Below are 12887 nucleotides of genomic sequence, written 5' to 3' on the forward strand. Positions count from 1 at the left end.
ATCATTTCTATACATCTGACAATTCCTACATTTTGCGACAAATTTTTCCAAACAGAGGAGTTGCTGTGTTTTCCTGTTTGTATTTGACCAGATATGATGAGAAGCTAAACACCAGTACTTCTGCATACTCAACATTTTCATCAGAGGAAATAAGGAATAATGTTTGTCCGGTCCTACAAGATCCCCCGACGGCGGCCCGACCGCTCCCATTAGACCTGCTCAATGTGCGGCTATAACTGCTACTCTCAGGGGCGACCGTGTTAAACTGTGTGAATGTCTGGCACAGTGTTAAGAGACAAGAAGTGCATGCTGAGAAAATCCTCCTCAGCATGGAAAACGGCTGCCGACTCGGGGGAATAAAGAAACACTGAGTGAGTCACATCAGCCGCATGGCGTCTCTGGGGTGGTGGATCCTGGACAGAGCTGCCTGGCAGGCACTGAACAGCACTCGGAGCTTAGAGAGGATGACAGGAAGTGGACGCGGCAGGCCAAGTCATCCAGGAAATCCTTCTGTAGCTTTGTTATTCCCTGAGAAAGCACAGCAGGCAGGGACTGCACACTGAGGAGAATGGAGTCCAGTTTCTCCTCCAAAGCCACGATCCTTCTGTCCAGCTCGGCACTTCGATGCTGCAGTTCGGACACCAGATCATACATCATGTTCTGAGTCTGCAAAGCAATGTGAACACAGTTCACTCCTGTGACGTGACGCCGGAATGATCACTCTTTAAATAAAGATAAACATTGGATAGATTATGGCTCCCAGAGGACATAAGCAAGTGTTAGTTTCAGACTTTTTCATTATGTCATCATGACTAAAAATGTAATAAAAACTACATTAAAATAATACAGTTGCCCCATACACTTTAACAATATTTACAAATATTTATTGATAAGCATGCATTCTTATTTTAACAATAATGCAGAGCAGTAAGATTACATTATTCAGTCTCTGGCCTGCAAAGCTGTTTTCTCATTGTCAGGTGATGGTATAAAATTATCATTCAAATTATGTTTTTCCTGGTTAAAAAAGTTATAGACAATTCAAAATACCCCAGAAAATATATATATATATATATATATTAAGTGTATTAGTTGGGAATTAGACTTAGAATTCATTTCCAATTTGTATTTTTGTTTTTTGTTTTTTGTTTTAAGAAAAAAAAAAAATCAAACCTTTGCAAGATCAGCAATTGTATTGGCCTGGTCGGTTAACTTCCTTTGCTCCAGTTTGACCTCTCGCAGCCTGAAGTTAACAAAAAAGAGTCACTTTCCAGTCAAAATAGGTAAATGCAGGATACAGTTCATCTTAAACCTCCATTTCTTTCATAACATAAATATTATGTCACAATTCTTCCTGTAAGTTTTTCAAACAAAAAGCCAATGAGAAACAAAAAACTCGACATACTGGTGGATGGCTTGGAGGAATTTACGCTGATGGTGTCGTACTCTGGCGTGATCCACCTTCTTGACCAGTTTAGTGTTTTTGTAGATGAGCCACGTCTCCCTCAGAACGTTTGCAGCTGTGTTTTTAATCTGAAAGGCATAATCATACCAATGAGAAACAAACAGCAGGAATGTCTCTTACAATAGTTCAGTAATTATATGTTGCATTAGGGTTTTTTTTTCCATCTGTTTATTAGTTATTTTGCAACTGTCCTTTATCTATTTAGATTTGATTTTATCTTATTTATTCATATTAGATCCTTTTGAGATCCGATTTAAGTTCAAAGGAAAAACTTAAACTGACTCGAAAAGATTAAAAGTGAAAAGATTAAAAGTTCACTGCGTCTCTGTCTGTAAACAGACCTTTTTGTAAAGTTGAGTATCCATCATGAAGTTATGGACATGTTTTTCTGCCCTGGTGAGTTCCGACTTTCTTGCAACAACAGCCACGACCAAAGCTGTGCAGCCAGCCCCCTGGGGAGAAAAGAGGTGAAACAAAATAGAAAAAGAAACAAGGAATGAGTTGGATTATTAATATCTGTCAGCAGTTTTAGAGCAGGTTTTATACAAAGAGTGACATTAATATCTGAAAAACATTAAATATACCATATGAAATAGGAGTATAAGTAATAATCCACAGCTAATAGAGTAAGCTAGTAGCGTATGTTCAATGGTGAGAACCACTGCTATACAATAAGCAACATATCTCTGTAGACCACCGACTATTCTCTGGTTGTGGGTCACTGCTAAGATGTGGCTATAGTCAAAGTTCTGGAAGACAAAATTAAATTTCAGTGAATGATCTCCGACCACTGTGCCTCGAGTCCTATTTAGCAACTATGCTCGGGGCGGGTTTAGTGACTGATGACCACACTGAGGATAAATTGTGCTTGAGATAGATTGTTTACTCCACTTGCTCCAGCAAGAAACAACCTGTGTATTGTAGTGTGGTGGATGCTACATTTAGCCATCGTTGGTTTCCTGCTCCTACAAAGTTCCTGTAATACTGAGCTTGATTGTGCTGAAGATTTCGGGTTTTAATCCAAAATCTGGACATGAGTACGGTCAGCATAATTCATAGTTACCATCTGCTTGTCTCTGTCGAGAAGGTTTTCCCTATTCTATTCTGTTTTATTCTATTCTATTCTCTATGCCACTATGAATCTCACCATTATTCCTGTCAACAAGCAAACCCCTTTCCCACAGTAGGTGTGAGGGACCATGTCCCCATATCCGATGGACAGGAAGGTTATGGAGATCAGCCACATTGCACCAAGAAAAGTACTGGTTATTTCTTGTGCGTCGTGATACCTGTTGGGACAGACAGTGTCCTTGAATTACCGTGGCATGAAAAAAATTAAACATAAAATGCAAACGAAAAGGTTGGGTTTGATACCTCTCACATACGCGTACGGTCCAAGCCGCAATAATCCAGCAAGACACACTGAAGACAAGCAGGACTGTGCCAGGACATATGGTCATCAACGTCTTCATGACAAACCGAGTGTCGAAGTTGATCTTGTTGAGTGCCCCGATGCTACGAGAGGAAGCATCTGTGAACAGCTTGCTGTGGAGTAGCATCACCCGTCCAATCAGGTACAGGCGCAGGAACATCGGCACCGACAGCATGATGTCGACGTCGGCGTCTGCCACCGACGCCGTGTAGCTGAAGGCCAGTCGAGTCGTCCAGGTGAACACATACTGGCCCGGGATTGGGTGGATGGCACAGACCAGCAGCTCCAGCGCAACAAACAGGATTCTCTGAAAGGTCATGGCTATTCTCCAGTCGTCCGCCCCGTTATCCACCATGAAGAGCTGCGGGGGGAGGACAGAACTGTAGATTTATACATTAAAACACACGTGCTTGGGAATACTGATTTATTGAGTATTTTGGACGTGTGCCAACTTGCCGATGAGACCAATGCATCAGATAATTTTTCAGTCGGTACGTAAGAGAGAAAGATGACTGACATCTGATTTTTAGGCAAAACTTAAGAGTGAATTCAAACTTGCGCTAAATAATAAATAATGTTGTGTTAATCATCCGTGCATGTTTGGATACATCCAATAGCACATTGTGATGCAGTGTGAGCCGGTTCACAGCGACAATCGGCAGCTTGTTGAGCACTGTGAGTGGAAAATATTGATTTAACATTTTTGATATTGTTTGTTCATGATGTACTGACGGGGAATATTCCAGATGGAAATGTGTTTACTCAGTCAATAAGGAACCACCTGTTCCAAGATGAAAAAGATAAAAAACCACAGTGTTATATGATTGAAGTCTTCCAGTTTAGCTTGAATAATAGTTTGTGACCATAGTGTCTATCGAGTCGCATGATTTGGTAGAAAGAACTTTGACCAATCATGGGAAGGCATGGATTTTGCCGGCTTTGTTTATCCAAACTTATACCTGGATTTCCCGTGCATGATATAGCACAATGAGTACAAGCAGAATTGCCGTAGAAAGGCTGATCAGACCCTTCAGGAGATATGAATACAAGGATTCCTGTACACAGTGGAGACAAGAAAAATAGTATAGTGTTATTGGAGCCTATATTGTAAAAAACACATTGAATGAGTGTAAAAATTAACCTTCACAGAACAGGGCTTGTTTTATGTCTACAGGAAGACTGTTCTGAACTTAAAATCTGCTCTTGCTTGAACAAATAGCCAAATGGGGACTCGAGCAATGTTGTTATGTGCTCATTTTCACCTCTTTGATTCATAAACAAGCTGCATTTCGAAACATCTACAGACTTCAAATACTGTTCTTTTGATGAACCAGTTTGATAAGCATCAGAGTAGTCGATCTGAAATGTTATTATGAATGAATCAAGCAAGAAATCACTCCCATCTCGTACATATGAGGAAAGAAAATTACTTAAATAAACATTGACTGGCAAAAGTCACATCAACAAATCATTTAGAGATGGAGATAAACGTTCACACAACAGACACATCATCAGACGGAGGTCCAATAACCATGAGAAATTCAACATTGCCAGCTGTTAGGAGCAAAAAGAAAGGCTTTAAGTTTAGTGATATCCAACAGATTATTAAAGACAATAGGCATTTACAACTGGAAAGCATCAGCATAGTGGTGGAAGAAAAAAAAAACAAGTTGAAGGTGGACCCAACGGTCCAAAACAGAGAAATATTAGAAATGCATTGTACAAAGCCTCAGAACATACGACACGTATTTGATGAGTATTGCTTTATAAATGACGCAGCGTACATTCAAACAGGTCTGCTGTACCTTGTTGTAAAACCCCCTCGATAGCTCAGTTTCGATGACCATGACAATGATGCCAAACATCCCACAGACTAAGGCATAGTCACTCAGCTGCTTGCGCTTCCCAAAGAGGATCTTCCTCTGACCAAGCCGGTAGCTGAAGTCCTTCGTCTTTTTCTGAGGGTGGCTGCTGTCTTCCCTGTTCAGGTTTCCACTGTTGGCCTTACTGGAGTCTTCTCTGATGACTTTGGAGAGAGCGTCTTCCAGCATGGCACTGTGGAGGAGCTGGGGAGGCTGCTGGCCCGAGTGCAGATCCGCAAGACTTGACCTTAAGGTGCTGTGACTGCCCGCCGGCCGCATGGCATCCCCATTCAGGAGGTCACCGGCTTCCGAGGCGTTGGGGAGTGGTGGGGTGTGTTTAGGGAGGGAGAGTCTGGATCCACTGAGGTTCTGAGAAGTCGAGTTGCAAAAGAGAGAGGGCTAATGTCAACACATTGCCTGTCGAATCACATGAAATATACTGTATGCAGAGAAAGCTGTTGGTAGAACATAAATATCACTGCCTTAAAAAAAAAAAATGTTTTAAACAACTGAAAAACACAAGAGTGCTCCAATGTGGTTAAGAGCAAAAATCACTTGCTGTTCATGAAGCCATTTTAAATTGTATAGAATTTTGCTCAAAACCTTAACATACTCAAAAATGTTTCATTGACAACAGTTTGCAAGCATTTCCCAAAACGGAATCAGGATTTTCCAGCCCCATGTAAGTCAGAAGCAGAGAGCACATACTTAATTAAAAGCCCCGTACCTGACTGCGCCGCTGTCGGGCTTTCTCCTCCACGAGATCGTGGTTCTCCAGTGAACTGTACTGGCTGATGGAGAAGGACCTGACACTTTTGTTACTGAGTGACGTGCATGGCCTGTTCCCCCATGGAGTGCTGCTCGTGGGTTTGAACGGTAGATGTTGGCACTTGAGGACGATGGACGAGTCTCCCTTCGACTCGGTCGTCTGGTCAGAAGCCGTTGAGCAGCGGGGGTCTTGCTTTTGACGCTGCTGTACGAGAAGCGGTCCTTTACCAAAGATCTCTCTCCAGTTGACGTCTTCACCAGCAGCAGGCAGAGACTGCTTCGGAACTTTTGGTTCTTCCTTCGAGCGCTTGCTGGAGGTCGGGGGAATGTTGAATACATTTGGAGCGTTTGCGGAGCTGCTGTCCTTCAGTTTGAAATGATTGCAAGGCTGCTCTTTTGGGATATCTCTGTCAAATGACATAAAATTGGCCTTTGGGTGGTTGGTTGTAGGTTTCCAAAAATCCTTCTGGGTGGTTTGCTGTGGGAAAACCTGGCAACTCATTGGCATTTGGCCTCCCTCGGGGAAAGGTGGGACGAGTGGCGTGGATGAAGGACTTCTCTTATCTGGGACCCTTGAAAGACTGTCGAGGAGTGTGTTGTGTTTTGATTGGGAGAGAAAACCAGAGGCCTCTGCACGTTGTTGACAACCACAAATGTCATTGTGATTTGGACGTCCCGCACCGGCCTGGGCTCTTTCAGCCGAGGGGGATTCTTCTCCCATGCTGCTTACCTGGTCACAAAGGAGCAGCCAGTCCTGATCGCTCAGCCGCGATAAGGTCAGGTTTTGCGTTTTCAGGGGCGACATCGGGGCTGAGCTTCTCGGAGGGCTGATTCCATTCGACCGTTCGTGTGGTGAAGCTCCACAGCGCCGACTTTCCTCCCGCGGGGATGAAGGGGTTTCCACAGAGCTCCCAGCGTACGGCTTCCCCTCGTGGGCCTTCGTCAAAGAAGACGGACCTCCCGCGTTACAGTGCTCATGGTCCTCGTCTCGGAAGACTTCACCTGTTGAGTCAAGACGACGAGTCGCGTTGGTGGGTTTCACCAAAATCAACCTCATGGCATTAATGCAAAGCTGAAATCACACAGAGAAGTTTTCACGCGTTAGCACATGGGGCTTCACCAGCTGGGAAATATGCATTTTTACCTGTAAGCGATTTCCTTTTCAACAATTTATTTATACAAATTTAATCACAAATGTTCTCATGCCTGGCAAAGATGTAGGAGCTCCTCTACATTTTCACTGAAATAATACACAACTACAGAGTCCAAATGGTACTGTATTACTTGACTCCGTGTAATCCTGCAACTGGTGATAGTGGGGGAAATCTTTAATTAATTAATGCTGCAGGTTTTTTTTTAATCCAAACCTGAAATTGCACAACATAATCTACTTATTTTAGAAGGATGGATAATTGTATTGACTGAAAAATGTAAGGTTTGCCACCAAACTGCGATCAGTAAATACATGTTTTATCATTCCTATTGTTAAAGCACTTAAGTGTTTTGCTGGTAATGATTCTCGTATTCATTTTTTTTTTTTTAAACCAGCTGACAACAGAGCAAGAAATGAAATGTATATTAATTCTTTGTAAAATAAAAAAGGCATTTTCACATAGGTGAAGTATTGAACTTATGTTAACTTGCTCCAGTGTGTTTATACGAGGAATAATAATGCAGAATAAACTACATTTCTATTAAAAAAAAAACATTTTCAGGTGCCTCCGAACATGAACAAATGTAACCCCAGTACAGTATTTCTTTTTCATACATGCAAATCAGACTGAATGGAAGTACATATTTTGTAATCTTTTTAATTGTTTAATGTGTTTTAAGTGTCAAATTCAAAAGCGGGAAATAATTTAACAACCAAATTGATTTGATTGTTTTTTTTCCCATCTTTGATAACTGAGACAATCAAACAAAACCAGCGACACAAAAAACAAAACACTTAGTAGAAGTTATTAAAAAATAAATTCTCTTATTACATACAAAGGCTCCTTAACCTTGTTTGTTCTGTTTGTCCAGTCAAACAGGAAAAATCCTATCATCAAAGCCAAAATAAGTATTTAATCTTGTGTTTCTTTTCATTCATCACCACTTTCTGGACGTTTAAAAATCTTTTGTTGTGTTTATACAATAAACCAAAATAGTTTATTTGGTTTGAATCCAGTAAAGAAAGAAAGCATTTGCCATTCTGCAGAAAAAGGTTAACATTTTGAGTTACACTTTCAATAAGTCTATAAGATCAAACTGTAACTCTTCCAATAGTTTATCTATATGCATTTACTGCCTTAACAATGTAAATATTACCTTTGTTAATGGCAATTGTCTTTTTATTTAATTTCAATGGAAACTTTAAGGCATAATTAATCTCAACTTCAGTCTCATGAAGATATTGTGAACTTTCTGCTTTGCCAGTTGACTTACCTTCTCCTTCTCTGTGGAATAAAGTCCAGTCTCGAGGAAGCAGGTTACCAACAGAAAGTCCACCCAATTAGCAAAACACAAGCGTTAAGAGGAAGAAGAGCAGCCGGAGTGAGTGTTGGCCAGCCGCTTGCCTTCCTCCCGGGCCCAACACTTGATAAAAGAGCTTTGGAGACGCTTTCCTTTGAAAGTAATGATTAGAATTCAACATGAAGAAAGAATAGGGCAGCAGCAGCTGGCCTGTTAGATGGTTGCCATGCAAATGGACCGAGAGTGGGAGGGTGCAGCAACAGGTTGAGATGTAGAGAGAAACACACACACACACACACACACACAAAAGGAAATCGGAACATCAGACACAGAAGCTCAAAGACTTCCGCAGAAATATGGCGAGGATTGGTGGGTTGTGAGGAAAGACGAAAGGGACTGGCACCTTTCAATAAAAAGTGGAAAACAAAAGGTCACTTTAACTTGCCATTGAAGGTCTGTGATTCAAAGGCCTTCACATCGCCTCTTATCTGCCCCGCCGCCGGAGCCTGCAGGACAACTGGGTCCGTCCTCAAATGCGGGGAGCTGAATAAACAAGGCTGTTGGTACAAGACACCAACAGCTGTGTCCCCCAAACACACACTTAAAAAAAAAAAAAAAAAAAACAGGGTTGAATTTTAAAATAATAAGGAGAAAAAAAAGTTTGCGGGAGTAAATCCCCTCAAATGTTCATCATCCACATCTACATAGACCCCAAAAAAACAAATCTTTTCTATGCAAAACACACAAACTAACTCCTCAAAACATCCAGCTCCTCTTCCCCAAACATTTTCCACTTTCTGAATAGGTACATTTAGTATATGTGGGTTTTTTTTTTTCTTCCTTCTGTCTTCTACTCTGTGGAGAACATTATAATCAAGCCACCCTTCAAAAATAAATGAAATCGTAGTAATATTTGAGAAGCCCGGGTGTTTTGGTTTTTTAAAATGCAGTTGCCGTCTCTCCTGTTGGCATCGAGCAGACCTACAAAGCCTGCGGCTCTGCCGACTCAGCAGCTCACTTTATGAATGTTGCTGTGCCGGAGAAAACCATTGTGACTAGAAGCAGCGCGGCACACGCTGGACATATAAATGATCACTAGAGTGAATTTAAAACACCAGCTGCCACTATACTTTGACCAGACAAAACATTTTGAAGCACTTACTCCTGTGGCTGCATGTAACCAGAGAATATTACTCCTCATATCATCTTTTTTTTTTTCTCCTTCATGAATATAAGCTGCATTATAATTCTTTTGTTTTTAGCACCAGCACAGTAATAAAGCTATCATGTCGGGATCAAAGCCTGACCTTCAGATGTTGGCCATCAACTTTATCTACCGTGAAAAAATAAAGCGGCCAGAAGCCAACAGGCGGTCTGGCAGAGCAGATAAGAGGGGGTCGTTTCAGCAGCTGAAGTCCGGCGATTTCCTGAAAGAATGAGAAGCACCTCGCTCATTTGTTGAACTGGTACAAACAAAACGGAATTTTCTATTTTAATCCAGAAAAAAAAAAACTCCAGAGCGATTTGTTGTAATGTTTCTTTGGTGCATGAGTTTCAAAACGGAGGCCATTTTCTCTAAATACCACTGAATCAATTCACGTGTTAATTAAACAACGGATTTTAATTTTGGCAATGAAAGACAAATTAAAGGTCAGACGGTATTTTAGCATTTTGAATTGGTATTAAAAAATAAAGGTACATACAGGTACGCCTGCAGCAGACTTTCACACCGAGGGCTTAAATCAAAACCAGATCATTACTTTTTCCATCCAACCATCTTCACCAGACCACATTTGTATTCAATTAATCCATGATTGTTTTTAATGTAAATTGTAATTAGAACATTTTTTATAAGCACTATGCTCCCCCCTGAAGTCAAATGTGTTTGGATTCTAGCCTGTGGTTTCCTCATTTCTGCCTCCGAGAAACACGAAACGCACGTTTAAAAGAAACCAGACATGTTGATGATCGAGCTGTGAACTTTAATAAGTTACTCTCAAAACATCGGGCTTTGCGTCTCCCCGGGAAAAGCACAGTGGTCGGGACGCCCCATGAGGGAATGCAGAAATTTCTACGATCGTTGGTGGAAATGAGCGTCTCCTTTGCTAGTGAATGGAACAATAAAGCCAAGTCCCTCAAGCACTGCAGAAACTAAGAGTTTACGGGTGGGTTTTGGTGAAAGCGCCCATTGATAACACAAAAACTCATAATGACGTTATTCAATTTTTCTTTTTCTAATGGAAGTCTTCAATGTGCCTCAGCGAACAGTTTTCAGCTGGAGCCATGAGGGACCGGGTGCCTTCACTTGGAGTTGAATGTGGCGAAGCGTTGATTTAGGGGGTTCTCCGGGGCCTTCGTCCACTCCTTCTTCAACTGCTGCTTCAACTGCGACAGCCGCATGTTGGGGTTCTCCGTTTTCAGGCGAGCCATATTTGACTCCTCGTAGGCGGCGAACGCGGCTTTCATCCTGCGCTCCGGGTGGCGGTCCAGGTCCTCGGGCCCCGTGCTGCGGGACGAGAAACCAGGATGAGATCACGGGGCTCGCCATACGGGGAGCCCCGTGATCACGGGAGCAGCTCTCGCTTATGCCATCAATACCTGAGCACGGCGATGGCGTCCTCTATTGTCCTGGCTTCAACGGCTCCTTCTTCGGGGATGATCCTGTTCACGTTCTCCTCCAATGGAGTCTCCAAATGGCTCTTTTCTGCGTGGAGAAATGCAGACATGTGACGATGACTTGTCGTTTCCTGAACGGCACACTCTTCTCTTCAGCTTATACGTTACCATTTGGCTTGAGCTGCGGCTGCTGCTCCTGCTCTTTCTGGAGCGTTTCTTCAATCTGGGCCCGGGTGACTCTCGCTGCGGCAGCGAGCGCCGCCTGGGCCTTGCCTTTCAGTCGAGCATTCTCCTCATCAAGAAGTCGCTGGTTTTCCTTTTTCCTTTCGAGGAGTTCCACTCGCTTCTTCTCCTTGTCATCCTTCAACAGCAGAGACATCCCATCAGAGACGAGAGCTGGGGCTCACAAATAAGCTTAGTTTTGGCTAAAACTCTGCATTAACAAGACATACAAAGGCTCCTTAACCTTGTTTGTTCTGTTTGTCCAGTCAAACAGGAAAAATCCTATCGTCAAAGCCAAAACAAGTATTTAATCTTGTGTTTCTTTTCATTCATCACCACTTTCTGGACGTTTAAAAATCTTTTGTTGTGTTTATACAAACACACGTTAGGAAGTATCTCCTTCGGAGAAGATTTGTTTACATTTCTCTTGGTGCCAAGGTTTGTTCCAGAGTGCAAAGGAGGGACTCACAGTCATAGTTATACCATAGATATATAGTACACAGCTGAGTGCAATCGTATTGCCCTTAATCTTCTCCGCCTGCACTGTGGACTCGCTCACACATTCCTTGCAGAGGTATACTGATTTAAAAGTAGCAGACAGAAGATTTGATTTCATTGTGGGAAGTGTCTGTCTGATGACGTTTTCTTCAGGACACCACTGAATTACATCATTTCACACATTTTCCGTAATAAACAATAAAAAGTACACTCATCTATACAAACACTTACTACATGTGTATGAGACATTGAAGGTGACCTATCTGAAGTGTACCTAACCCTCAATAACAACAGCAGAGATTGACTGGGCTTGCGATGCACTGACAGATGGGTGGAGACTGCTCACCTTTCTTTGTTCTTTCTTAAGTACATGCTTGTCAGTCTCTTGCCAGAGGGCATCCTCTTCTTCCTTCTTCTTCCGGGCATCTGCCACCGCCTTGACTTCAGCCTTGCGAGCTCTGGCTGTGGCCGCCTTGGAGTTCTCACCCTGGAACTTCTTTGGCATCCCAACAGCTGCTGTTCAGCTGCTGGCAGAAGAATGAGAGAGGCTCACAAACTGTGCACAAAAAAAATATTTTTTTTTTTTCCGAAAGTGACAGGTATACGGACAACAATAATAAAAGGGGGGGGGGGGGGGGGGGGGGAGACAGCAGTGAAAATAGTACAGGCTTGTGTTTTCAGTTTCGATCATTTCAGACTGAAGAGTTTATGCTGGCATAATGACTGCCCAGGAAGAGAGACGGACTTGGAAAAATACAGGTAAACATCCGTTTAGTGACGATTTTGTTAAAACGGACACGCGTTAATCGCCGTGGCTGCATAACAGAGCTTAACAAAGTCATGAATACATTTTTTCCTCCTGCAGAAATCGACCCTAATGTGCTTGTCAAAGCGGCTAGTTAGCATTAGCTCAGGGTTGATACACCAGATGAGTTTGATCTGACAACCAGCGCCGACGGATTGTAATTCGGCTGAGAGATGACTTTTAAAAGAGCACATTAGAGCTGGGTGTGGACTGGATTTCCTACCAGTAGGAGAAGAAATGCGGTTCGCAAGCAGAAAACAATTTTCAGCTGTTTCGAAGAGGCAGCCGCCACCTCCTCTCCGAACCCAGCGCGCACCCCGATGACGCGTCTTCTTCTGTGGTGAGAGGATCAAAAACAGCCCGGAGGTCCTCACCGCCCCCAGCTGGAACTCCGCTGTAACTGCACTTCCTAGTCTGATGCTCGGGGTGCGTCCAAATAGGCCCTCCTATCTTCTTTCCTAAACCCCCCGGCAGTGTTTAAGTGGCGGCCAGGATATGGAACGTTGGAATTCTCTATAAGTGAAGGAAAGGAGACCAATGCTTCTATTTGGAAAGTTAGCCGACTCATCCACGAGAGTCATAACAATCTATTCTGAAATGTTCCTGATGTTTTGACGTGCTTTTCTCTCCATGTTTCCAATGGTGAGAAACTCGTCACATGCCAAAATGAATGGCAGGAAAATAATAATGTGCCTCGACCTCTTAAAGAGGCAGACACACGAATACAATTATCAGTCATGTCATTTCGAATGGTGAAAGGCCCCC

General features: G+C 42.7%; 2 protein-coding genes across 3 annotated transcripts; both read right to left on the bottom strand.

The window, feature by feature from the left end:
* Positions 1 to 381: 381 nt before the first annotated feature.
* kcnn1b (potassium intermediate/small conductance calcium-activated channel, subfamily N, member 1b) lies at positions 382 to 6584 on the bottom strand (the record flags this gene model as incomplete). Its single annotated transcript, XM_080505692.1, has 9 exons — positions 382 to 666; positions 1174 to 1243; positions 1406 to 1533; positions 1807 to 1917; positions 2613 to 2754; positions 2840 to 3258; positions 3857 to 3952; positions 4703 to 5128; positions 5487 to 6584. 9 exons carry the CDS (start codon positions 6582 to 6584, stop codon positions 382 to 384), a joined length of 2775 nt encoding a protein of 924 aa, XP_080361818.1.
* A 3358-nt stretch (positions 6585 to 9942) lies between these two features.
* ccdc124 (coiled-coil domain containing 124) lies at positions 9943 to 12477 on the bottom strand. Of its 2 annotated transcripts, none has more exons than XM_080506895.1 (5): positions 12346 to 12477; positions 11664 to 11841; positions 10766 to 10958; positions 10580 to 10685; positions 9943 to 10487 (listed from the first exon to the last, which is right to left on the bottom strand). In XM_080506895.1, the coding sequence occupies exons 2-5, from the start codon at positions 11820 to 11822 to the stop codon at positions 10283 to 10285; spliced, it is 663 nt and encodes a 220-aa protein (XP_080363021.1). In that variant the 5' UTR covers positions 11823 to 11841; positions 12346 to 12477; the 3' UTR covers positions 9943 to 10282. The 2 variants fall into 2 exon arrangements, with proteins under 2 accessions (XP_080363021.1, XP_080363020.1); XM_080506894.1 differs by having other exon boundaries at positions 11664 to 11844; positions 12346 to 12456.
* Positions 12478 to 12887: the final 410 nt, after the last annotated feature.

Source organism: Blennius ocellaris (assembly GCF_963422515.1).
Source record: "Blennius ocellaris genome assembly, chromosome: 12".
Lineage (NCBI taxonomy): Eukaryota > Metazoa > Chordata > Actinopteri > Blenniiformes > Blenniidae > Blennius > Blennius ocellaris.